The following is a 26,396-nucleotide window of genomic DNA, read 5'->3' on the forward strand; positions in this document are numbered from 1 at the left end:
ATGTTTTCTTTGGAAAAATATCTAGTCATGTCTTCTGCCATTTTTTTAACTGGATTATTCATCTTATAGGTGTTTTTTAGGTTTATGTATTTCGGATACTAGCCTTTATCAGATACGTCATTTGCAAATATCTTCTCCCATTTCGTGGGGTTGTCTTTTAGTTTTGTTGATTGTTTCCTTTGCTCTGCAGAAGCTTTGTATTTTGATGTCCCAAAAGTTTATTTTTGTTTTTGTTTCCCTTGCCTCAGGAGACATATCGAGAAAGAAGTTGGGACAGCTGATATCAAAGAACTTACTGCCTGTGTTTTCTTCCAGGACTTTTATGGTTTCTGGTTTCCTGTTTAGGTCTTTTTTTTTTTTTTTTTTTTTTTTTTAAAGATTGTAGGTATTCATTCATGAGAGAGGCAGAGACATAGGCAGAGGGAGAAGTCGTCCCAATGCAGGACTTGATCCCGAGACACCGGGATCACGACCCAAGCCAAAGGCACACCCTCAACCACTGCCCCCCAACCCCCACTCTCCCACGTACTTAGGTCTTTAATCCATTTTTAGTTCATTTTTGTGTATGGTATAAGAAAGTGGTCCAGTTTCATTCTTCTGCATGTTGCTGTTCTTATTTTCAAAGCCATTTTTGAAGAGACTATCTTTTTCTGACTGGATATTCTTTCCTGCTTTGTTGAAGATTAATTGACTATGATTGTGGGTTCGTTTCTGTGTTTTGTATTCTGTTCTATTGATCCATATTTTTGTGCCAGTACCATACCGTTTTGATTACTGCAGCTTTGTAATATAACTTGAGGTCTGGAATTGTGATTCCTCCACCTTTGTTTTTCAGAATTGCTTTGGCTATTCAGGATCTTTTGTGGTTCCATACAAATTTTAGGATCGTTTGTTCTAGTTCTGTGAAAAATGCTGTTGGTATTTTGATAGGGATTGCATTAAAAATGCAGATTGCTCTGGGTAGTATAGAAATTTTAGCAATATTTGTTCTTCCAATCCATGAGCATGGAATGTCTTTTGATTTCTTTTTGTCATCTTCCATTTCTTTCATTAGTGTTGTTGGTTTTAGATTTATTTATTTTAGAGGAAGAGAGCATGCACGAGCTGAGAAGAGGAGTAGAGGGAGAGGGAGGGGAATGAATCTCAAGCAGACCTCATACTGATCACGGAGCCTGACATGGGGCTCAATCTCATGACACCAAGATCGTGACCTGAGCCAAAACCAAGAGTCTGATGCTTAACTGACTGAGCCACCTAGGGGCCCCTCTTTCATCAGTGTTTTATAGTTTTCAGAGTAAATATAGTCTTTCACCTTTTTGGATAGGTTTAATCCTAAGTATCTTCTTATTTTTGGTGCAGTTGTAAATGTGATTGATTTCTCTCTGCTGCTTCATTATTGGTGTATAGAAATGCAACAGAGGGATCCCTGGGTGGTGCAGCAGTTTAGCGCCTGCCTTTGGCCCAGGGTGCAATCCTGGAGACCCGGGATTGAGTCCCACGTCGGGCTCCCGGTGCATGGAGCCTGCTTCTCCCTCTGCCTGTGTCTCTGCCTCTCTCTCTCTCTCTCTCTCTGACTATCATAAATAAATTTTTAAAAAAGAAAAAGAAATGCAACAGATTTCTGTACTTTGGTTTTGTATCCTGCAACCTTACTGAATTCATTTATCAGTGCTAGCAATTTTTTGGTGGAATCTTTAGAGTTTCCTATATAAAGTCTCACGTTATCTGCAGATAGTGAACGTTTTACGTCTTCCTTACCTTTTTGGGTGCTTTTTATTTCTTTTTGTCTGTTGTAGCTAGGACTTCCAAGACTATGTTGAATAAAAGTGATGACAGTGAACATCTCTATCTTGTTCATGACCACAGAAGAAAAAGCTCTGGTTTTCCCCTTTTAGGATGATATTGGCCGATGGGTTTCTCATACATGGTCTTTATTACATTGATGTGTAAACCTACTTTGTAAACCTACTTTTTCCCCTCTAAACCTACTTTGTTGGGGGTTTTTATTGTAAATGGGAGTTGTACTTTGTCAGATGCTTTTTCTGCATCTGTTGAAATTCTTATATGTTCCTTATCCTTTTATTAATATGAAATATCACATTGATTTGTGCATATTGAACAAATCACTTGATTGGAATAAAATCCCACTTGATTGTGGTGAATGACTTTATTAGTGTATTGTTGGATTCGATTTGCTAGTATTTTGTTCAGGATTTTTGTGTCTGTGTTCTTTAGAGATACCGGCCTGTAGTTATCTTTTTTTGTGGTGTCTTTATCTGGTTTTGATAGGGTAATACTGGCCTCATAGAATGAATTTGGAAGTTTTCCTGCCTTTTTGTTTTATGGAATAGTTTGTGAAGAATAATAGGTAATAACTTTAAAAGTGTAGTAGAGTTCCCTTATATGGTCCTGGACGTTTGTTTGTTGGGAGTTTTTTGATTACTGATTTAGTTCCTTTGCTGCTTATCAGTCTATTCAAATTTTCTATATCTTGCTATTTCAGTTTTGGTAATTCATATTTATAGGAATTTATTTCTTCTAGGTTGTCCAACTTGTTGGCATATAGTTTTTCATAATCTCTTATAAGTGTTCATATTTCTGTGGTGGTGGTTGTTATTTCTCCTCTCTGATTTGTGATTTTATTAATTTGGGTGCTTACCCTTTTCTTTTTGATAAGTCTGACTAGCGGTTTATCAATTTTATTAATATTTTGAAAGAACCAGCTCCTGGTTTCATTGATTTGTTCTGTTGATTTTTTTTTGTTTTGATATCATTTACTTTTTTATTTTATTTTATTTATTCATGAGAGAGAGAGAGAGAGAGAGGCAGAGACACAGGCGGAGGGAGAAGCAGGCTCCATGCAGGGAGCCTGAATGGGACTCCCAGGTCTCCAGGATCAGGCCCTGGACTGCAGGCGGCGCTAAACCGCTAAGCCCCCCTGGCTGCCCTATATCCTTTACTTCTGCTCTAATCTTTATTATTTCCTTCCACTGGTGGCCTTTAAGAGGGTAATTTTACTAGAGTTTGGAGCAGGGTGCAGATAGAGAAAAGCCAGATTACCCAAGTCTAAAAAGTGTGCATATACTTTCTTTCTTCCAGAAATGGCCTTTCAGTCATGTCTTGAATTATAAACTGCTCATCCTTCAATAACTAGACCCAAAGACTTCCCTTATCTCTTTTGTATCTTGGCCTCTCTGTGCTCCCTTTGCAATTTGTATATACCTTTGTTAAAATAACATGTACCAATTTTAATAGGTTTATCTGATTTTCTTACTTCTTTGTTCTTCAGGGGCAGGCCCTGTGCCTTATTCATCTTTGTAATTCCAGTAGAGTGTCTGGCATACATTATATCTGTGATTTTCAACTCTAGCTGCACATTAGAATCAACTGGAGAGTTTATAAACAAACATGGATGCACAAGCTTCACTTACAGGTGAGGCCTAGAGCCTTTGTACCCGTGTATAAAAAGAAGAAAAAGCTTTCCAGATGATTTGAATGTTGACACTGGGGTTGAGTGTCACTGTATTAGATGTTTAATAAGTGTTGAATAAAGAAAGGCAAGAAGTGGTGGCAATAAGTATAAATTCTTCTTTTTTTTTTTTAAGATTTTATTTATTCATGAAAGACACAGAGAGAGAAAGGCAGAGATGTAGGCAGAGGGAGAAGCAGGCTCCAGGCAGGGAGCCTGATGTGGGACTTGATCCTGAGCCCGCAGAATCACGCCCTGAGCCAGGGGTAGGTGCTCAACCGCTGAGCCACCCAGGCGTCCCAGTATAAATTACTCTTGACAAAATTTGGTAGTGAAATAGAAGAGAAAGAATAGGCATTACTGCTTCATTTTTCCCCTTACTATTTAATTTAGGAGTACTTTTTTTTGAAGATAGGATAAATTTAGAAATGTTCATGGGCTAAGGGGAATGATTCAGGGGAGAGAAAGAAATTGACAAATAATAGTTTATACATAACTTTTCTTTTTTAGTTAACTATAATGCCTACTTTGGAATCATGGGGGGTTTTTTTACTCTTAAATAAATGGCAAAAATATATTTAAGTAAAATTGCTTTTAATTCAGTAGATAGCCTAGTTTCAGATTGACAAGGGCTCTGTCTTTAATTACTGTTCAAAATGATAGTTATAAAGGAAAAAATTCTTAAGGAAAACTTACCAAAACAAATTGCCACTTTTAATATTTGAAATAAATTAGTGTATAACACAGGCGTGCAATATTGATCACTTCATCATAAACTATTTAAATACAATAAGAGTTCAAAAACATGTTTTCTGTTTTTATTTTTCTTATAACTCAAAGAGATATGGGCAGTTTATAGAGTTGTAGGAAACAGTGTCAAGTACTTTTGTAGTTGAAGTGGAAAAACGCATACTAGTTGTTTTTTTTTTAACTTTATCACCAGTTTCTAGAGCAGTGACCCTTAATGGTATCACATTCCTTAAGAATCAGATGAAACCTATGATACCTTTCTTCAGAGGAACAACACCTCAAACTTTGCAATAGATACAATATCTGGCCATGCATCAAAATCACCTGGGGAGATTTTTTTAAAATACAGATTTCTAGATCTAAGTGCTCTAAAGGTGGATTCAGTAGATCTGGAATAGAACATGGGAATCTATTTTTTCAAAAGTTTCCAAGCAAAATTTAACAGGCATCTAGGTTTGAGAAATCTCAACTCTAATTAGTCTCCTGACTAAATAAGGAAGGAGATAACTCTGTGGGGTAATGTCTAAAATATGGAAATAAAAGGGGATGTTGTCAGGGTTCTCAGATAAAATGTAAGGTGCCTGGTTAAATTTAAATTAAACAAATAATTTTTAGTATAGGTTTTTCGCATGCAGCTTCTGTGGTATGCAGGTCTATTTGCTTCTAAATTTAATGATTCCAGGTAGCTATTTGTGTGGTGTATATGTGCTTCCATGCACTTGCATTATCTGTTCTTTATACTTTCATCTCCTTTCCACTCTTTTTTTCAGTTGCTCAAGGCTTTTTTTAAAAACTGAAATTTTTTTTGTCAGCTTACTCATAGAGCTGCTTGGGTGAGGACTCCCAACTGCCTGCTAAAGAATCAATGTCTTTTTCATACAGTCTCAAAATCTCCTGGAACTAAATTTTTACCTTAGTGTTTTTAAGAGTTTTGCCAATTTGCAATATCCAGAAAAAGCAGAGAAAAATCTGGAGAATTCATAGACATAGGTTGTTGAATTGACGTTAGTTTTGCCAACAATTTCTGTAAATTGTGACAACTGATTGATAATCTTTAAACTCTCCACCATGTTATATCTTCATATTCTAGCAGATAATCATAAAGTTGAGGTAGCACTGCCAGATGTTCAGCTCTTCCAATAATAGACACATCTTAAACAGGCAACATAGGCCAGGAGGATCTAGTCACTTCCCTCTCTGGCATTTCATGGTGAAGCTTGGGTTTGCTTAAGAAAGGTGCTGTCTTGGGACGCCCGGGTGGCTCAGTGGATGAGCGGCTGTCTTCCCCCCAGGGTATCACCCCGGGGTCCCAGGATCGAGTCCCACATCGGGCTCCCCGCGGGGAGCCTGCTTCTCCCTCTGCCTGTGTCTCTGCCTCTCTTTGTCTCTCATGAATAAATAAAATCTTTAATTAAAAAAAAAGTGCAGTCTGGCACTAATGCAGAGTGACAGAATTGGGGACTGTGAGGCAGAAGTGACTTGCGGAGTTAATGTGCAAGTTTATCCAGCCCTCCCTCCCTTTGTCTCCTTCCCGGGGTTTTTCAGTTTTATTCAGCAGTGTAGGTGTAAGATAAGATGCCCTCCTGCGTATTCTGTAGTCAAGGAAGCCTCGTATGGTATGTGTCGTATTAACTAATCTTTCTTTTCTTTTCTTTTCTGTTTTTTTAAAGATTTTATTTATTTATTTGAGAGAGAGTGAGAGCAAGGAACATGAGCAGGGGGAGGGACAGAGGAAGAAACAGATTCCCCACTGAACAGGGAGCTGGACTCCATCCAAGGACCCAGGGATCCCGAGCAGAAGGTAGACACTTAACCAATTGAGCCACCTAGGTGCCCCTTACCTAATCTTTCTGATTACCCAAGACCAAAAGCAGCAATTCAGTGCTCTACTAATATTTATCTAAATGGTCAGTGTATGTCATGATACCAAGGATTTTGATGATAGCTTCTTACACCAGGTGTGCCTTATCTGTTATTTACATTTGTTGTGACACTCAAAGAACCAAGGGGACTTCTGTAGAAAAGGCACCATTGCTCCACAGGATTGAGCCATTAGTAGTCATCTTTCTGGATATTGTGACTCATCTTTTCCCATCACTGTGGTGAATGTTTTGGTTTCTACACATGTTGGTCCAATGTGTTGTGCAAATGCCACACAACTCCTCAGTATTTGCTTTGCTTATCATCTGGCCTCTTGGTCAAATTGGAAAGTGTATGGAGAAACTGATTTCTCTCTGTAGGCTCAGGATGTAGGCACGTTCCACACAGTAGGAAGGACATCTTCAGCTCCCCTCTTGCCTGCAGCACATAAGGTACAGTTTGTGGCAGGCAGTATCCCCAGCATTAATATACTTTTTTTACTGTCTGCAATCTGAGATACCTCTGATTCTAAATGACTACCTGCCAACATTCACAAAGAGAAAGCAGGAGACCGTTTTCTATTAGTTTGTTTATTTATCAAAGTAAATTGTACTTGTACTTGGTGGAGAAGAAGATGGTATTCTTTTCTTTCTTAGGAGAAGGATTTGGAGAATTCTCTTTAAGGATAGTGGAATCAACTTCATCTGATACTGAAATATGAATATCCTCCCTCCTTCCCTTGTTTGAGCAGTTTAATGATTTACAACTGAATTGTGTCCACTTTTTTCAGGCATTTGTGAGTATTCTGATCCAGAGAAGGTTAAACTGAATCATAAAAGAGTACCAGGATGGCACATTGTTCATTTTTGAAAAAGTCATTTGACTTTCAGGTCTTCTGATTTGCTCTGTCAGAGACCATTTCTCACTATTTGGTGAACTAATTTAATAAGGAAACTAGCAAAGAGTTCTTTACAGGTCACACAGTAGAAAAGAGTAGAGGAACATTGCCTGAAATTGTGGAAGAGCCTATAATTCATCTTCCACTCCACTGGCCACATCCACAAGACTTTTCCCAACTATTTGATCACTCAGAAGTTGCAGTGAGTCTTGAGGTTTTGATATTTAATATACATCATCCTATAATTCAAAATATTGATCAGTATTTTCAGCTTTCATCTAAGCTTATAGTTATTCTTATATAAAAATTGATTTACTAAGAATTTTAGAGTTCTCTTTTCAAGAGGTTTGATTAGCTCCTGAATTTTAGGACATGACTGTAGATGTTTTTGTTCCTATAAAGGAACTTTTTTTCTTCAGCCTTTGTCAGGTTTGCTTAGACCTTTCCTTTTTTTAAAATGTTGTAAGTATAACCATAAGCCTTTCTTTCCTCCCTACAAACCCATTGGAGGTTAAGAAACTAGATAACCACACTTTTAAATTTATGTCAGATAAAAATAAAGATCTTTGAAGAATCTTTCTCATGCCCTTATAATGTTTGGACTCTATGTCATCTTATTTTCTTGCTTAAAATATATTTTAAATAACCGAGTTCTTTGTTTCTTAGTCCTCCAGTTACATATCTTAATTCGAACTTCCCAGATCAGTGAGATCTTTATTCCCCTCCTCTTCATTCTGTTGGTGAATGAGGGTACTTACCTTCAGGTTATATGGATGACTGAACACACAACACAGGAAACCAGAGGAGATGAACAGCGATTTATTAATCACATGTACTCAACAGCCCAGGAGAGGGAGACACCAACACACAGTGTAGGGCCACTTGGAGGTTGCACTTGGGAACAGAGTGAGCAAGCTAAGGCTGTGGAATGCAAGTTTTGTAGTATCAAGAGGAGGGTGGAGTGATCCCTTGGTTCCCACAGGAAGATATGATTGGCTTGTTTGAATAATTCTGCAGTCTAGCGTGCTCCTCAGGGATAATCAGGGACTGTGCCTGTTGCCTATGATAAAGAGGGTTGTCTGTCTAGGGGACCTTATCTGCAGGAATAGAGTCAAGATGGGAACTTGTAGTTAGGCCATTCCAGGCTCTCCTGTTTTCCCACATAATACTGGTCCTCAATTTTAGGCCTTATACTACAGGTCTTAATAATACTAACCCATTACCAAAAGTATTTACTGGTAATATATCAAAATTTTATTTATTTTATAGAGATTTTATTTATTTGAGAGAGAGTACATGAGTGGGGAGAGGGGCAGAGGGAGAAGGAGAAGTAGATGCCCCCACTGAGTGAGGAGCCAATGTGGGGCTCCCTCCCAGAATCCTGAGATCATGACCCAAGCCACCCAGGAGCCCTCCACAATTTTTAATAGTATAATTTAATCTTTGAGTTTGCCTTTCTTTGTGATCTTTCTTCTGATAAGTTGCAAAGTCTAAGAAGTTCTGCTGTGTACAATATTACATCTTGTTAGATAAAGAAGGCCAGATCATATGTATGCAGTGATGTGGAGGCACAGAAGATGAGGGTTCCTGTTTAAGAGACTGAATGGAGTGCTGAGGCTCCAGTATTATGTATACGTGGGATGAGAAAAAGAGTGGATAGGCTGTAGGAGCTGGAAAATGGCAGAGTAAAAAAGGTAGTAGCTATTATTTGAGCGCTTATTCTGTGCCAAGCACTTTTCTAAGTGTGTTATCTCATTTACTGCCAGTAAGGAAACAATTTAATTTGCTTATGGTCATACAGGTAGTAGGTGGTAGAGCTGTAATCTGAATCTATACAGTCTTATTTTAGAATTTATGTTGTTAACAATTAACATTTTATAGCCTTCAGATATGGAGAAGCTTTATATGCTATGTTAAGGACTTTGGACTTTATTTTGTTGGCAGTGGGGGAATCATCAGATGATTTTAAGCAGGAAGAAACATCAGAATTTGCATTGAAAAATACCAGTCTGGTGGTAGAATGGAAAATGAATTTTGAAGATTATGAGACTAGAGGCAGGATTGCTTTTGTAACAATGCTGAACAAGGTGGATCTGAATGGAATGGAATCAAAGTTGGGATTGAATTTGAACAAAATAGACACTCACTGATCATGTGCTTGAGGGGGCTAGGGGAACGTGAAATGATTTGTAGGTGGTGCCAGTAATTTTATAAAGAATAGAAGGGAGTAGGTTTGGGTGAAAATATCTATCTTTGAGATATTTTGATGGATATTTCTAGTAGAGAAGTTATACTTAGAAAAATGAATCTTGAGCTTGAGAAACATGGTAGGTGTATAGATTTGAGAGCTGCTGTTGTGTGGGGATGATAGAAGTGGTAGAAGTAGGTGAGATTGCCTAGAATTTTCTTTTGTTCCCAGCCTGTCTTCTGAACCATCATAGAAAGACGATGCTGTAGTGGGAGGCAGCTCTCTGAAAAGCCATGGACTTCATTTGAACACTTCATTCAAATCCTGATTCTGGATCTCTGCTTTTTTCCTTCATAAATTGAAAGTAGTAACAGCCATCTTAGAGTAATTTTAGATAACATTTTATTTTTTCTAACAGAGGTAGAAGTTTTAAAAGTTTAAGAAATGATATATTTTATGCCTCTTAATTTTCCTGTAAAAAAATGGAAGTTTATAGAAGTTAAAAAGATCAAACCTTGGGTATACATCATTTGTCTTAGCTAAAAGTCCAGATCTTACACATTCCTACCATGGAGCTAGGAAACCAGCTTTTCTCTGGTATTACTATCACTGGTTTTTGAAGTGAACAGAATCAAATAGAAAGGGGAACGATGACTTCTAAGTGAGTAGAGTGTTGGTGTATGGAGGTGAATGCATTGCAAACAACACAAATGCCTGGGCATATGCCAGCCTTTTGTGACTATAGGGCACAAAGAAACTAACATGTAATGTGAAAGTACCTGTTCCAGGGCTATTTTTAAGAATACTAGAGCTGTACTTGTATTAGTATAGCTATACTAATCATTACTAACACTTTCGTTACTGTTAATAATAGCTAATACTATATATTTACCCAGGTTTACATAGTTAATGAGTAGTGGAGATGAAAATCCAACCCATTCTGGCTCCAGAGAGTATACACTATTCTGCTTCCTTATATAAGCGTAAGTTTTTGTGCTTTTGAGTGTAGTTTATTTTAAAATTAACAGTCTATGTATAGAATTGTATTAGTGATAACTCTTAAAATGTTCATTTAGGAGGTGCCTGGGTGCTCAGTGGTTAAGCACCTGCCTTTGGCTCATGGCGTGATCCTGAGTCTAGGGATCCCTGCAGGAACCCGCTTCTCCCTCTGCCTATGTGTCTGCCTTTCTCTGTGTCTCTCATAAATAAATAAAAATCTTTAAAAAAAAAATGTTCTCTTCTTTGAAATACTGCATTCTCTGACTGTTTTAAATAAATGGGAGTTTATTCTTGCTTATAGATTTATTCGACATATGCTAACTACTGAGTACAGGGTATAGGACAGAGGCAACAGGAATCCCTACCTTGAAGGGATATTGAATGTTCAGTTATTCAACAAATATTTGATTTAAATATTTAATTAGAAAATAAGGAAATAGGGACACCTGGGTGGTTCAGCGGTTGGGCGCCTGCCTTCAGCTCAGGTTGTAATCCCAGGATATGGGTTCAAGTCTTACATCGGGCTCCCTGCGAGGACCCTGCTCCTCCCTCTGCCTATGTCTCCCTGCCTCTCTCTCTCTCTCTCTCTCTCTGTGTCTCATGAATAAATAAATAAATCTTTACCAAAAAAAAAGGAAAGAAAAGCAAATAATATTAATTATCATGGTTGCTAAGGGTATTTTGGGTTTTTTTTTTTTTTACTTTTTTTTAAAAAAGATTTTATGTATATACGTATGTAATCTCTGTACCCTAAATGGGGCTCGAACCCACAGTTCTGAGATAGAGAGTTGTATGTTCCGTCTACTGAGCCAACCAGGTTCCCCCAAATTTTTATTTTATTTTTTTTTAAGATTTTATCTATTTATTCAGAGAGAGAGAGGCAGAGACACAGGCAGAGGGAGAAGCAGGCTCCATGCAGAGAGCCTGACGTGGGACTCGATGATCCAGGGTCTCCAGGATCATGCCCTGGGCTGTAGGCGGCGCTAAACCGCTGTGCCACCGGGGATGCCCCCAAATTTTTATTTTAAATCACCCATTATTCATCATGACAAGTGTACTCCTTTATCTCCATCACCTGTTTCATCCATCCTCTCACCTGCCTTCCCACTGGTAACTGTCGGTTTGTTCTCTAGCTAAGAGGCTGTTTCTAGGTCTCTATATATATCTTTTTTTTTCCTTTGCTCATTTGCTTATGTAAATTCCACATATGAGTGAAATCATGGTATTTGTCTTATCTGACTTTTTTCACTTAATACTCTATAGCTCCAGCCATGTTATTGTAAGTGGCAAGATTTCATTCTTTTTAATGGCTGAGTAGCAGTCCATGGTGTGTGTGTGTGTGTGTGTGTGTGTGTGTGTGTGTCTGTGTGTGCATGCGCGCATGCATATCACCTCTTCTTTATCCATTCATCAATCAGTGGATACTTGGGCAGCTTTCATATCTTGACTATTGTGAATAATGCTGCTATAAACATAGGGGTGCATGTCTCCCTTTGAATTTGTGTTGCTGTAGTCTTTGGGTAAAGAATTGTGCCCGCAATTGTTGGATTATAGGATAGTTCTGTTTTTGACTTTCTGAGGAACCTCTAAACTTTTCCAGAATGGGTGTACCAGTTTGCATTCCCGCCAACAGTTGTAAGATGGTTCCTTTTTCTTTACACCCTCACCAACACCTGTTGTTTCCTGTGTTTTTAATTATAGCCATTCTGACAGGTGTGAAGTGATATCTCATTGTAGTGTTGACTTGCATTCTCTGATGACAAGTGATGATGAGCATCTTTTCATGTGTCTGTTGGTCATCTGTATGTCTATGGTTACTAATTTTTAAAGTCAACATTTTATATATAATAAAAATAAGATATGCTATCATTTGAGAGATTTTTTTAAAATCTTTTTTTGTTGAGATATGGTTTACTGCCATAAAATGCACAAGTCTTAAACATTTAGCTCAGTGAATTTTCACAATAAATGTGCTATCCCCATTCACTTAAAGAACATTTTCCATCATCTCAGAAAATTCCCTCATGTTTCTCTCTGATCAATCCCTGCACCTTTTGCCCAACCATACTTTCCTTTGTCACCATAGATTAGTTTTCCCTGATTTTGGATGTCTTATAAATGAAGTCACACAGTATTTTTTGTATATATCTGGCTTCTTTGCTCTCATCTTGTTTTTGAGATTTGTTCATGGTGTTGCATCAGTACCCCAGTTCATTTATCTATCTTCCTCTTTTTTTTTTTTTTTTTTTTAAGTTTTATTTATTTAAGTAATCTCTACACACAGCATGGGTCTTTGAACTCATGACCCTGAGATCAAGTCACACGCTTTTCCCACTGAGCCAGCCGGGAGCCTCCATTTTCCTCTTGATGTACCATTGGAGTTATTATGAATAAGACTGCTTACAAACATTCTTATGCATTCTTCTTGTGGACATATGCATTACATTTCTCTTACATTCATTTCTCATACATACCTGTATGAGATTGCTGGGTCACGAGAAAGAACTCGTGAAGTAAGTGATTTTCCTGAGTTACACAAAGATGGGTTTTGGTCATTTGAAAATTTGTATTAAACAATTAGAACTTCCCTCAAACACAATTTGTTTAGATGTTAAATGTTTAAATATGTTTAGCCATAGACGAAACATCCAAAAAGTACCCATTTACTTTATTTTTTATAAGGTCTAAACTATAACAAATTGTTTTTGAGTCTTCAAAATCATGAGTTGTTTCAAACTATGGTAAGCAAACAAACATGGTAGAAAAGATCATATCTTAATCAGAATGCAAGTAATTAGAATCCTTTATTTAACCCAGAATTGTTTAACTTGATTTTAAGGACACAGTGTCTCATTGCGACTTATAGCAATGCTTATACTAGATTTTTATGTATAAAAATGAATTATTCATCACTTCCAGAGATAACTGTTGGAAGTCTTTAAAACAAAATAAGTTGTTTGCGAGAAGAAATGTATTATTAATTTAATTTTACATTACTTACATGATTTTTTTAAATTTTTATTTATTTATTCATAGAGACAGAGAGAGAGAGAGAGAGAGAGGCAGAGACACAGGCAGAGGGAGAAGCAGGCACCATGCAGAGAGCCCGACGTGGGACTCCATCCAGGGTCCTCAGGATCACACCCCAGGCCGCAGGCAGCGCTAAACCGCTGCGCCACCGGGGCTGCCCACTTACATGATATTTTTTAATGTTAGCCAGTGCCTCCATAATAATATGACAGTATCTCTACCTGTTACCTTCTGATGTTATTGAATATTCGGAAGCTCCTTGAGGAAATTACATTTTTGCAATTACTACCTGAATTATTGCTGAATTCATCAGACACAGTTTTAGAAGGATTTGGAATTTATTAAAGTGTATGACATGTTTTTCATGTGACTGAAATAAGGAAGAACTCACATTTTAAAGTATTATGAATATCTTTTGTGTTGGTTCACTAGAAAAAGATGTATACTTTAACAAAAGTATTGGGTTTTATTCGTCCTTATTACAGTGTAATTAAAAAATGGATCTCTACCCCACATCATACAAAAAAAATCAGTCCCAGGTGAAATAAAGACATAATGCAAAGAGGAAACTTTCAAATTAAGAAATATTTAGGAGAAAATCCCCATAACCAGAGTAAAGGAGAATTTTTTTTCCTACGAAGTCCTTCACTGTTTAGGATTTTCTCTTGCATAACCACAGTACAGTTACCAAAGTCAAGAAATTAAACATTGATACAATACTATTTTCTAATCAACACCTTATTTCACCAATTGGTGGTCCAGGATCTAATCCAGGATCATAGTGAGTTTTATTGTAGTGACTTTAATCTGGAACAATTTCTCAGCATTGTCTGTTTTCTATGACAACACTTTTAAAGATTCCACACTAGTTATTTTGTAGACTGAACCTCAGTTTTGGTTTGATGTTTCCTCAAAATTAGGTTCAGCCTATGAATGTTTGGGTGTAAATGATGTATCCTCAGTATATCCTACTAGGCATATGATGTCAGTTTCCTATTACTTAGAACTTTTATTGTTTGGTAAGGAAGGTTTGTGACTAGTTTCCTCAATGTAAAACTACTATTTACCCTTTAAGTATTTGGAGAAATACTTTTATAAGTATTATACTTTTATTATACTATTATTATACTTTTGTAAGTATAATATACTTTTATAATAGGTATTTGGAGAAATACTTCTATACTTTTTGGTTATGTAAGTGTCCTGTTATCATTTTACCATATTTTTACCCACAAATTTTAGCATCCATTGATGATTTTTGCATGCACAATTACTGAGGTCTTGAAGGTGATTTTTTAATTCAATACTTTCTACATTCATTAGTTGAAATTCAATGCTCAAATGGAGAGCTTTCCCTTGTTCGTTCATTTCTTTGTGTCAGTATGGACTCATGGATTCTTATTCATTTATGGAGTTACTATCCATTACTGTCATTACTGAATTTGTTGTTAGAGTTGTGGAATTTCTTTTAAAGGAAGAAAGGGGCGCCTGGGTGGTGTCTGATCTTGGCGTCTGGTCATGTCTGGCTCATGTCCAGAGCTCAGGATGGTGTGATCCAGCCCCATCTAGGTCTCTGTGCCTGCTTGAGGTTTCCCTGCACACTTGTTCTCTGTCTGTCCCTCACTCTCAAGTAAATAAATAAATCTTAAAAAAATAAAGCCCGTAAGAAAAACAGTGTACAAAAAAGTTCTACAGTAATACTTTTGTGTTATCTCAGACAGTTGATAGGCAGGTTATTTTTATGCAGGATTAATTTATACTAACATTTTGGATATAGTTTTGAACATATTTATCTTCTATATAAGTAACTTTATAGTCACATGTGGTATCTGCTCTTTCACCAGAAACACAAAGGAATGGACATACTTTATTTGTTATGCTTATCTTTTTATATATTTTATACAAATATTATTTGGATCCAAGAGAAATAAATGAACAAATATAGCTCTTTCAGCTTTTAGCTCAGGTTAATGCATTAAGCTCTACATTAATAGGTTAACTTTTACAAAAAAAAAAAATAGGTTAAAATTTTAAAACTATACTTCTTAGTGCAGTTGTTATGAAGTATGCCTATCAGTTATTGGTGACTAACATAGATAAGAGTTAATCTCCCATCTAGCCACACCTCCTTCCCCCTCCCCTGTAAAAAAAAAGCCTCCCTACTCCCCCACCCCCAATAGTCTAGAATTGCAGTTTTAGAAATACAGCAAAACAGATTGTCTCTCTGGTCTCCCTCTGCCCCTCCCCCCCTTGCTCTTTCTAAAAGCGGGGGCGGGGGCAGTGGGGAGACGCCTGTGTGTCTTGGTCATTTAAGCTTCCAACTCTTGATTTCAGCTTAGGTGATCCTCAGGGTCATAGGATCAAGCCTCAGATGGTGCTCTATGTTGGGCATGGAGCCTGCTTGAGATTCTCTCCTCTTCCTCTTCCCCCACCCCCCAAAACAATAAGTCTTTCCTGAATCTGACTGCAGTTTAGAAGGACTTGATTTTGATTAATACATGGAGGAAAATGGTGGGTAACGCAGAAGATTTAGCAGAGGGCCTAGGAATGTATCTAATAATTCACTGGGCTCTTCCAGAAAAGCCCAGAAAAATAATATTCCCAGGGATAAATAGAGTATAGCTCCATGTATATTAGAAAAACTTTGAGGAAATATGTGGTTTTTAATTTTTAGAAAATCCACTCTTGAGACCTCTTGTTGTATGACCTTTTTCCTTTTCTTGGATTTAGAAGTGGGCTAGAATAAATAGTTAATAAGATTAAAAGAAAAAAAAGTCAGCCAGGAAGGCTGTGATGTAGGGGAACTTTTGAGTCTATAGCAGTAGTTAGAAAATACCCTGATGAAATTCACAAAGACCAGATTACAATATCCAGGCATAGCTGGTAAATCCAAGTTGTGTTTTGGGTTCTCAGACAGCGCCTGTGACCTCCTATCCTTAATGTTACTTCTTTTGACTCACTATTCACTTTGGATGTTGTGAGCAATCTATTAACTGTTTTTGGTTACAGCATAACAAATGCGTATCATTTAGTGCAAATAACAAGGGCCAATAAGTCCGTAGAAAAAAAAATTTACATCCTTTTTGCTTTCTTTGGTGAAAACTCCAAATAAAACTAAAATTGTAAATGACATGTGCCTTTTTTTTCAAACAATTTAATATTTTAAAGCTCAACAACTTAGGTAATTGTATCACTAAATATGCTACATATATATATATACTGCTTGCTATTAGTACTTTAATTTTGTCAGTTTTATAAGTCACTAGGACTGCTAAAAACAATCACCTCTGGGTACCTGGGTGGATCAGCTTCAGCGGCTGCCTTCAGTTCAGGTCATTGTCATTGTCTTAGGTTCCTGAGATCAAGCTCTGCATCATGCTCCCTCTCCCTCTGCAACTCCCCTTGCTCATGCTCTCTCAAATAATAAATAAATAAAAATCTTTTTTTTAAAAAAAAGAACAATTACATAAAAATTCTAAATGTTTTCAAAGGAAATTGATGAATTCATCAGCAGGTTACCACAGTTTTTATTTGTTGCCTATGGTAATGACAAAGACGTTGTTGTTGTTGCTTTAAGACTGTGTTTTAAGTGCTAACAACTCCTTACCTCACTGTAGGGGCAGGGGTGTGATGAAGGAAATTAAGTTAAAATATTTACATAATCATAATAGAGTCTAATATATGTTTAGCATGTACTGCTTCCATACCCTTATTCCACCTTTGCCTGTTTAAAATTATTTTTAATATTTTGGCTTTTAATTTTAAAAATTGTTTTTAAAAGATTATATTTTTTAATAGAATGCTAGCATAAGTAGGGGCGGTACAGAGGGAGAAAGGCAGACTCCCTGCTGAGCAGGAAGCCAGATGTGGGCACCTATGGTGAGTCAGTCCCAAAACCCCAAGATCATGACCTGAGCTGAAGGCAGGTGTTTAACTGAGACTGAGCCACCCAGATACCTCTTGGCTTTTGGTTTTATTTATTTATTTATTTTTAAAACATTTTTATTTATTTATTCATGAGAGAGAGAGAAGCAGAGACACAGGCAGAGGGAGAAGCAGGCTCCATGCTGGGAGCCTGACGTGGGACTCGATCCCGGGACTTTATCCCGGGTCTCCAGGATCCCACGCTGGGCTGAAAGCTGCGCTAAACCACTGAGCCACCCAGGCTGTCCAGCTTTTGATTTTAATATTAGTTTTAAACATTTAGAAGAGAAGAATAATTTTGAAAATACATAAAACATAATAATGTTTCATTATGTATAAACACGATTTTATTTATATGTTTATATTTTTATGGACATTTGGGTTGTGGTTTGTTTCCAGTCTTAAGTATTTGTGAATAGATTTTATTTTATTTATTTATTTGAGGGAGAGAAGAGAAGCACAAGCAGGGGAAGGAACAGAATAAGAGGGAGATGCAGAATCCCCACTGAGTGCAGAGCTCAATGCAGAGTTCCGATCCCAGGACCTCAGGATCATGACCTGAGCTGAAGGCAGATGCTTAACTGACCAAGCCACCCAGGAGCCCAATTTTTTTTTTTTTTAAGAAAGTGCGCAAGTGCACATGCAGAGTCCTATGTGGGCTCCATCTCACGACCCTGATATCGTGACCTGAGCCAAATTCGGGAGTCCAATGCTAGGGATGCCTGGGTGGCTCAGTGGTTGAGCGACTGCTGTTGGGTTCTGGGATCAAGTCCTGTATTGGGTTCCCCGCAGGAGCCTGCTTCTCCCTCTGCCTATGTCTCTGCCTCTCTCTGTGTGTCTCTCAAATTAAATGAAATCTTAAAAAAAAAAAAAAATGTCGAATGCTCAACTAACTGAGCCACCCAGGTGTCCCAGTAAATAGATTTTTGTATGGACATAGGTTTGCATTCTTCTAGGGTAGGTAGATAGATACCCGTTTTCCAAACTGGTTGGTACAATTTTGGGTTGCCACAGCTATGTATTACGGTTCCAGTTCTGCATCCTCAGGAGTGCTAGATATTATCAAGCCATTTTTATTTTAGCCATTCTGCTAGGTATGTAGTAGTGTTTCATGATTTCAGTATTCATTTCCTTAATGATTTATGATGTTGCACATTCTTTTCTGCACTTGTCTTCTGTATATCCTGTCCACTGAAGTATCCCAAGTTTTTTGCTTACTATTTTCTTACTGTTGAGTTTTGAGTGTTTATAATCTGGATACAAGTTCCTTGTCAGCTATGTGATTTGCTAATTTTTTCTCCAGTTTGTAGCTTGTCTTTTCATTCTCTTAACAATGTCTTTAACAGAACAAAAGATACTAATTTCAATGAAGTCCAGTTCATCAGTCTTTTTTTTTAATGGATTCTTATCATGTCTAATAATTTTTTGCCTAACCCCAAGTCGTGAAGATTTTCTTCTGTTTATTTTTAAGTTCCGTGTTTTACATTTAGAGCTATGATCTATTTTGATGTAATTTTTAAAGTAAGGTATGAGGTTTAAGTTGGTGTTCATTTTTTGCTCATGGATATCTAATTGTTTTTTTTTTTTTTTTTAAGATTTATTTATTCATGAGAGATGCAGGGGGGTGGTGGTGGGGCAGAGACATAGAGGGAGAAGCAGGCTCCACACAGGGAGCCCCATTGGGACTCGATCCCAGGCCTCTAGGACCATGCCCTGGGCCAAAGACAGGCATTAAACCTCTGAGCCACCCAGGGATCCCCGAATATCTAATTGTTTGAATATCCTTTGTTGAAAAGATACCTTTCTTTATTGAATTTCCTTTGCACTTGTATCAAAAATCATTTGGCCATATATATGGGTATATTTTTGGACACTTAGTTCAGATCCACTGGTAAGTCTTGAAATCAGGTAGTGTCCATTCTCCAACTTTGTTTGCTCTTTTTCAAAATAGTTTTAGCTATTCTCGTTCATTTGTCTTTACTACTATACATTTACTATTAAGGGTATAAAATAACATTTAATTCTCTTGTTTCCTAAGCAAAATCTATTTTTAATACCGTATGTGTGTTGGGGTTATTTTGGTTATCACAGTGACTTTTTTATCTTGCTTGCATTTGGGGAGAGGGGGTCTTAATACATGGCCAAAATAATCTGCGTTCATTACATTCTTTATACATAGAAAAGTAATAATATAGAAAACATATCAATGTTAGTATCAGCTTGTTGATGTGTATCAGAAAAATTGTTTTGATTTTGATTGGGCCCTCCTAGAATCTGTAGAATAGTTGGAAGAAAATTGTCATCTTCACATTATTGAGTTCCAATCTATGAACATAATATATCTATTTAGCTCTTTAATTTCTTCCATCAGTATTTTGTGTTGTTTTCAGCACACAAGTCCTGCATGTGTTTTGTTAGATTTACACATAAACTATTATATTTTAGATTCCTTGGGATTTTTCATTGTAAGCAGTCATGTTGTCTGCAAATATAATGTTTTTTTTTTTTATGAAATGTGTTTCTTTTTCTTATTGCACTGACTTTAATATGATGTTGAATAGTAGTGGTGGAAAGAAACATTCTTGTCTTTCCTGATTTTAGGGGGAGAGCATTCAGTCTTTGACCATTAAGGATGATGTTAACTGGTAGGCTTTTTTTGCAAATACCTTTTATCAGATTAAGGACATTCTCTTCTTAGTTTGCTGAGTTTTTGTCATGATTGTCGAATGTTATCAAATAATTATTCTGTATCTATTGATTTCCAGGGCAAACACTTTTGGTCATGATGTGTTATTCTTTCTGTATGGTCCTAGATTCAGTTTTCTATTATTTTATTGAAGGTTTCTACGTTCATGAGAGATGTGTTTGTTGTGAGTTGTGTTTCTTGAAATTGTTAAGTCTTTATTAGAGAATAGCACTGTTCTTTTAAAATGAATTGGACAAATAAAATAAAATAAAATGAATTGGACAGTGTTCTCTGGAATAATTTGCATAGAATTGGTATTTTTTCCTAAATTGTTTGGTGTAAGAAAACCTGGAGTTTTATTTGTTGGAAGGGTTTTAACAACAAACTCAGTTTCTTTAGTAGATCTAAGAATATGCAGATTATCTATTTTTTCTTAAGTGGACTTTAGTTTTTGTGTCTTTCAAGGAATTTTCTGTATCTTTTAAGTTATTGCCATTAACATTTTAAGTACCCCCCAAAAAAGGTTTATACTGAGGTAGCTGTTTGGTAGCTACACGTTCATCTTTTGGTGGGAAGATTGTACCCATTCTACCAAAACTATTTTAAATATGAGAAGCAGCATTATGTAGTGAATATACATTATGTAGTGTAGATTCAGGAATCAGACCAAGTTACTTAACCTCTTCTGCTTCAGTTACCTACCGCATCAAAAGATTACAAATAGGAACTACCTCATAGGGTTGTTGTAAAGAATAAATAACCTAATTCATGTAGTGTGCTTGGTGAACACTGATTTAAATAATCCCGTTAGAAGAAATCTTTTTCATCATTGTTGTCTCTCAGTGGTATCCGACTATAGTTACAGATTTTACTTCAAACTTTTTAGCGTTCCAGACTACAAAGACTTTTCCTTTTTGTTTTAAATTGAAATGTTCTACCTTTTTAAGGCCTTGTTACATATGTGGCCTCTAACTAGAGATATCTTTCTAGCCATAGATAACCTTTTTCATCTGTCTCCTCCGAAAATCATGTATACTTAGATGCATGCACCTATACGTAGAACACCTATACACATATATTACTATTTCTTTTGCTTTCCGTTATTTTCAGTTTCTACATCGAGCTAATAAAGTGGGAAATATGAAAATAATTGTTTTTGCCAAAGTCCCTTGGCAATATTGAATTCAGCAAATACATGAATGTGTGTTAAAAAAAAATCACCTAGGAATCCTGTTTAAATAGTGGCTCCTAGGTCTTGTTTCCAGAGTCTAATCCAGTCAGGGTGCGGCCCATCATTACGAGTTTTTGACTGTTGCTGCTGCTTGTTGGGGACTGCCCTTTGGGGGAAGTCAGCCACAACTTGGAAGTTGCTGGGGTAGTCAGGAATTGATTGGGAAACTGTTAGAAATATTCAAGACTTCTTTACTAAACTAGAATATTGGGCATGCCATTTAAGCTCTCTTATTTTCATTAGTAATTGATCTCCTTACTAGACATGGCCTTTATTCTCTAAAATATGCCTGTCAGTATGCCTCTTGATATTTTCTCTCTCGTATCTTCGAACTAAAATTTCCTAAGATCAGTCAGTTCTTAGGAAAAACATTTTGAATTTAGACTTTTCTTCCCCCTTCTTTCGTAGATTTTTCACTAATTTGTGATTTTATAGAAACATAAATATGGCAAATCTGTTTTCTTCATTTTACCTAAATGCATCTTATTTCTTCACACGTACAAATTTTCTTTTTTTTTTTTTTTAAGATTTTATTTATTTATTCATAGACACAGAGAGAGAGGCAGAGGCACAGGCAGAGGGAGAAGCGGGCTCCGTGCAGGGAGCCCGATGTGGGACTCGATCCCGGGTCTCCAGGATCACACCCCAGGCTGCAGGCAGCGCCAAACCGCTGCGCCACCAGGGCTGCCTGGTACAAATTTTCTTGATTGATTTTATTTTTTTTTCCATTTTGGTTTAAAAGAATTTACTTCTAAGAAAATGTTTATATGTAGGTAGTTTTGCATCCTTAAATGTGTTAAATATATATTTTATCTGCATTCAGCCTATACATTATGATTCTGTTAAATGATTGAAGCAGTAATAAACTTAAGATGTTTGAAGAAGCGTCACTAACTTTGAAAAAAGTTTAAAGACATTTTCAGTAGAACTTTGAAGTGGTATAATTTTGAATGTATTTTCGGTTATTTTAGCAGAGGCCTATGCCATGGAACATTTATATCTTCATTTCTGTTTTAGGTGCGAATAGCAGCAAAATTCATTATTCATGCCCCTCCTGGAGAATTTAATGAGGTGTTTAATGGTGAGTGTTTAATTCATAGCATTAAGGCTTGATATATCAAGCACTCCTCTTTTTAAAAGAATAAATTATATAACCAAAAGAACTAAGCTAAGGGGAGGGAGGAATATGTAGGAAAAATCTGTACTTTCTGAATTACAGGGAAAATTTTTGTCAATATTGATCTCATAATGGCATGAATATGTTTATGAGACATATGAAATTATGTTTAAGTTAACCTCCTTAAAAGAGTAATATTAAAGTTTTTGAAAACAGATTTTTAATTTTAACTATTTTTTGGAATTGTGAAATGCATTTTTTTTTTGTATTTCTTTTAAAGAAAAATTTAGTATAATATGAACAGCCAAAAAAAGGGGGTAGGGCATTGTTTCAGCATGTTCAGAAGATAAGAGAACGTGTAAAAACTATTTAATTTATAGCTTAAAAATTAGTTCACAGTATGCCCTTCTTTAAACCTCAGTGGCAAACATTTTTATAGTTATCTACCCATACGTAGATCAGAAATGTAAACTGTTAACCAGTCTCCTGGTTGCTGTAAAAATTAACAATAGCTCCTCTTTAACAGTGAGAGTGCTGTGGTTGAACAATCGCCAGGAAAATGGCCTATAGTGATCTTTTTACGAAACTTTTCTTAAGCAGTTTTAAGAATAAGTTAGCATAGGCACTGTAAATGTGTTATTTCTACTTATGTATATTTGGCCTTCACTGTCTAAAATTAAAACTAATTTACACAGAACTCTTCAGTTTTATTTTTAAAACATTCTATTCCAGAGTAAATTATTTAAACATATTTTAAAGAAGTTTAATCACTCATTTTCATTCATATAAGATATAATGGAATCTCACCTCAAAAAGATCAGGTTTGAAAGTCTAAAAATGAGGTAAAAATTTTGTGAAGTTAAAATTACCCTTGAAAATTCCTTAAATCATCAACAAACTACAATGCATGATTGAATGCAGACAGTTACCTAGGATAATTTTTATGTATTTAAAAATTTAACCACTCAGCTACACTATAAATTTAAAAATTTAACCACTAAGTCTACACTATATTCTGCCTTTTAAGATAACTGTAAAATCTCAAATAGTGAATTATAAAATTGGGAGAGAATTCACAAATATTTCTGCTTCCTGAAGGGTTTAACTTCAGCCTCTATATTCCTTAGGTTCAAAAGTTGGCATGTAACTTGAACTGATAGCGGTGAAACTACACTAAAGCCAATGGCTCACAAACTCTTGTGTAATTCATAGAACCAAGAATGAATTGTAAATTCTAGATGTTTTTCACTGAATGTTCTTACCTTGAATTAAATGCTCTACAAATTTGTTCATTAGAAAGGCCCTAAAAGAATGTATGAGTCCTAGAAATTGCTTTTCTGAGTCTCTCTGGAAATTGATGTTGGTAAGTTCTATGTTGAGGTACAATAAATTTGGGTGTTTAGGATAAGCCATTCAGTAGGTTTGGGATGGAGAGTGAGCTATGGAACAGAAGTGGGATATAGAATATTACATGTAAGTTTTAAATAGGGAGTATTTTATTTTTATTTATTTTTTAAGATTTTATTTATTTATTCATGAGAGACACAGAGAAAGAGAGGCAGAGACACAGGCAGAGGGAGAAGCAGGCTCCATGCCGGGAGCCCGACATGGGACTCGATCCCGGGACTGGGATCACGCCCTGAGCTGAAGGCAGATGCTGAGCCACCCAGATGTCCCTTCATTGCTGTTTTTGTTGATAACACCAGTATGATGATTCCAAGAGAAGCAACAGATTTTAGAATTACAAAGTCATAAAATCATGTTGATTTAGTGGTTCCCAAATACCGTTTCCTAGGCTGGCTATGTTAGAATCATTGAAACGTAAATATCTGGTCTTCATTCTCAGAAACTGATGCGGTAGACCTGGGCTAAAGCTGTGAAACATAAGGGTTTTATTTTTTGTTTTGTTTTGTTTTGTTTAAGTCTCGTATTCACCACCTTATGGTTCTGACGTGCAACCTGGCTTAGAACCACAACCTGATCCTTTCTTTAAGAACAGATTTTATTCAAATTCTTTTGTCTTTTGTCTGTGAAATCTTTCATTTTCTTCTTCTGTTATTTCCTTATGATGAAAGCTTTCCAGAGTAAAGCTAACTGGATCAAATAAATCATGCTTTTAAATTTTATTCCCATTTAGTACTGGAAGAGATACACTACCACGCAGCACCACTATTCATGATTATGTTTTAAATATTGAACATGAAAAGATCATATCAAATCTCTCCAGTTTGCTTTGTGAGATAGGAAGAACTGTAATTTTAAATGTCTGTTTTTTAAGAATAATTTTTTAGGCAGTAGCTTCCATTGCTTAAAATCAGTTAATTTAGAAATCTAATTAGTATTATTTTAGTGGTTAGCAGAAGAGATTATTTTTTAAATTTGGGCCTGCTGCTGAGAAGAGGCATGTGAATAGTCGGTATTTCTTCTTTGGAGTAGCTTTATGATTTATGTAAAAATGATTCGTAGTCATTCTAAAATTTCCAAAGTGCAAAATTGAATCTAAAGATCACATAAAATTCTGCCCTCTAGTTCTCCAGTGTTTGAATTAAATACTACTGCCATTCTCCATTGGACACAGGTATATGACATTACATAAATATGATAATACCATGCATACTGAGTTTTTCCCCTTGCTGTTTATCGTGTTATGGAGGTATTTCATGTTGATAAATAAATTTTTTCACATCTACATTATTTTTAATGGCTGTTCAATTTTACACCCTTTATAAGGTCTATATAGTCTGTTTATATTTAAGTAATTTCTTAATGGGAGATACTTAGGTTTTTTTGTGTTATTTTCATTTAGTGAAATGCACTGTAGTATGTATTTTATGATCACAACTGTAAAATAGCCAAGTGTGTAGCAAAAGTAAAGAAGGAAAATATACCAAGATTAGAATTCCGTTTGGTGAAATTATGTGGATTTTTTCCCTATTGTTTTACAAAGTGCTTAGATTTTCCAAGAAAAGTATTATTTTTAAAGTTATGTTTTAATGATGAGTAGGCAAATGTCTACATAATAATTGAGTCTAAAATTAGAACAGAATTAAGAATCAATAACCAAAGTGAGATTGCTAAATCAAATAAAGCAGTTATCCATATTGAACCAAATACATTCATCTGTTGTTTGAACATGAGCTGAGGACAGAAATGTCTACATCTGTGCTCTGTTCACAAGCTGTTTCTTGCCTAATCCCTTTTTGTATGAAGCAAATTCATTTGAAACTCATGATAATATTGTCAAATTAGGAGGCAGACATCTTCTGCAACTCTCACCAATCTTTTTGATGGAGCTTAAACTCCACTGTAATTCCTTGGAAATACATTACAGTCTGCCTACATCGGCTATTAATTAAGAAGGTATAAAATAACACAGGTTTCCTCTGCTATCCAAAAATAGAGTTCTGTGAAATCTTTCATTAGCCGAAATGGCATAAAGTGGAGAAACAATTGCCATTTGGTAAAAGTGAAAATCCTCCTTGGATTCCATTCAGTTAGCAAAAGCAGGTAAAAAGCCAAGTAGCATAAAGGGAACTTTCAAATAGCTGGGGAAATTTCTATCTCTGTTTAATTCCCTCTCCTGTTCCTAACCAATATCTTTAATAATAATAATAATAATAATAATAATAATACTTTGGTGTGTTTTTGTGATTATTTTGGTCATCATAGTAAAATTTTGATCTTGTGGGGGATCCCTGGGTGGCACAGCGGTTTAGCGCCTGCCTTTGGCCCAGGGCGCGATCCTGGAGACCCGGGATCGAGTCCCACGTCGGGCTCCCGGTGCATGGAGCCTGCTTCTCCCTTTGCCTACGTCTCTGCCTCTCTCTCTCTCTCTCTCTCTCTCTGACTATCATAAATTTAAAAAAATTTTTTTTTAATTTAAAAAAAATTTTGATCTTGCTTACATGGTGGGTGTGGGGGAAGACTGGGGAATGTTAATACATGACCAAAGGAATCTGCATTCATTATTAAGAATTTCAAACATATAAAAATAATAATATAGAAAACCTAATACTTATTTTGCAGATGTTCGGTTACTGCTTAATAATGATAATCTTCTCAGGGAAGGAGCAGCTCAGTAAGTATTACATATTATATTAAGTAAGTGACATAATGAGAAAAAAATGTTTTAAAGGTGTTTTTTAAGCAATAATCCCTGAAATAGATATTCATACATCAACTTTAAGTATATATGTATATCATATGTATGTACATAGAGGAGAAATATTTTTGTTGAGGTTTAA

General features: G+C 36.1%; 1 protein-coding gene and 1 pseudogene across 1 annotated transcript in view; one reads left to right on the forward strand and one right to left on the reverse strand.

Annotated features, from left to right (window-relative positions):
• Positions 1 to 26,396, forward strand: part of CAPZA2 (capping actin protein of muscle Z-line subunit alpha 2) — a 62,509-nt gene that overhangs the window by 9,056 nt on the left and 27,057 nt on the right. The window contains exons 2-3 of the mRNA XM_072764855.1: positions 22,053 to 22,116; positions 26,179 to 26,230. Of these exons, the coding sequence (XP_072620956.1) occupies positions 22,053 to 22,116; positions 26,179 to 26,230 (116 nt within the window). The remainder of the gene's footprint in view (positions 1 to 22,052; positions 22,117 to 26,178; positions 26,231 to 26,396) is intronic.
• Positions 6,109 to 11,252, reverse strand: LOC112929899 (RAB11-binding protein RELCH pseudogene; annotated as a pseudogene).

The sequence above is a fragment of the Vulpes vulpes genome, chromosome 7 (assembly GCF_048418805.1).
Source record: "Vulpes vulpes isolate BD-2025 chromosome 7, VulVul3, whole genome shotgun sequence".
Lineage (NCBI taxonomy): Eukaryota > Metazoa > Chordata > Mammalia > Carnivora > Canidae > Vulpes > Vulpes vulpes.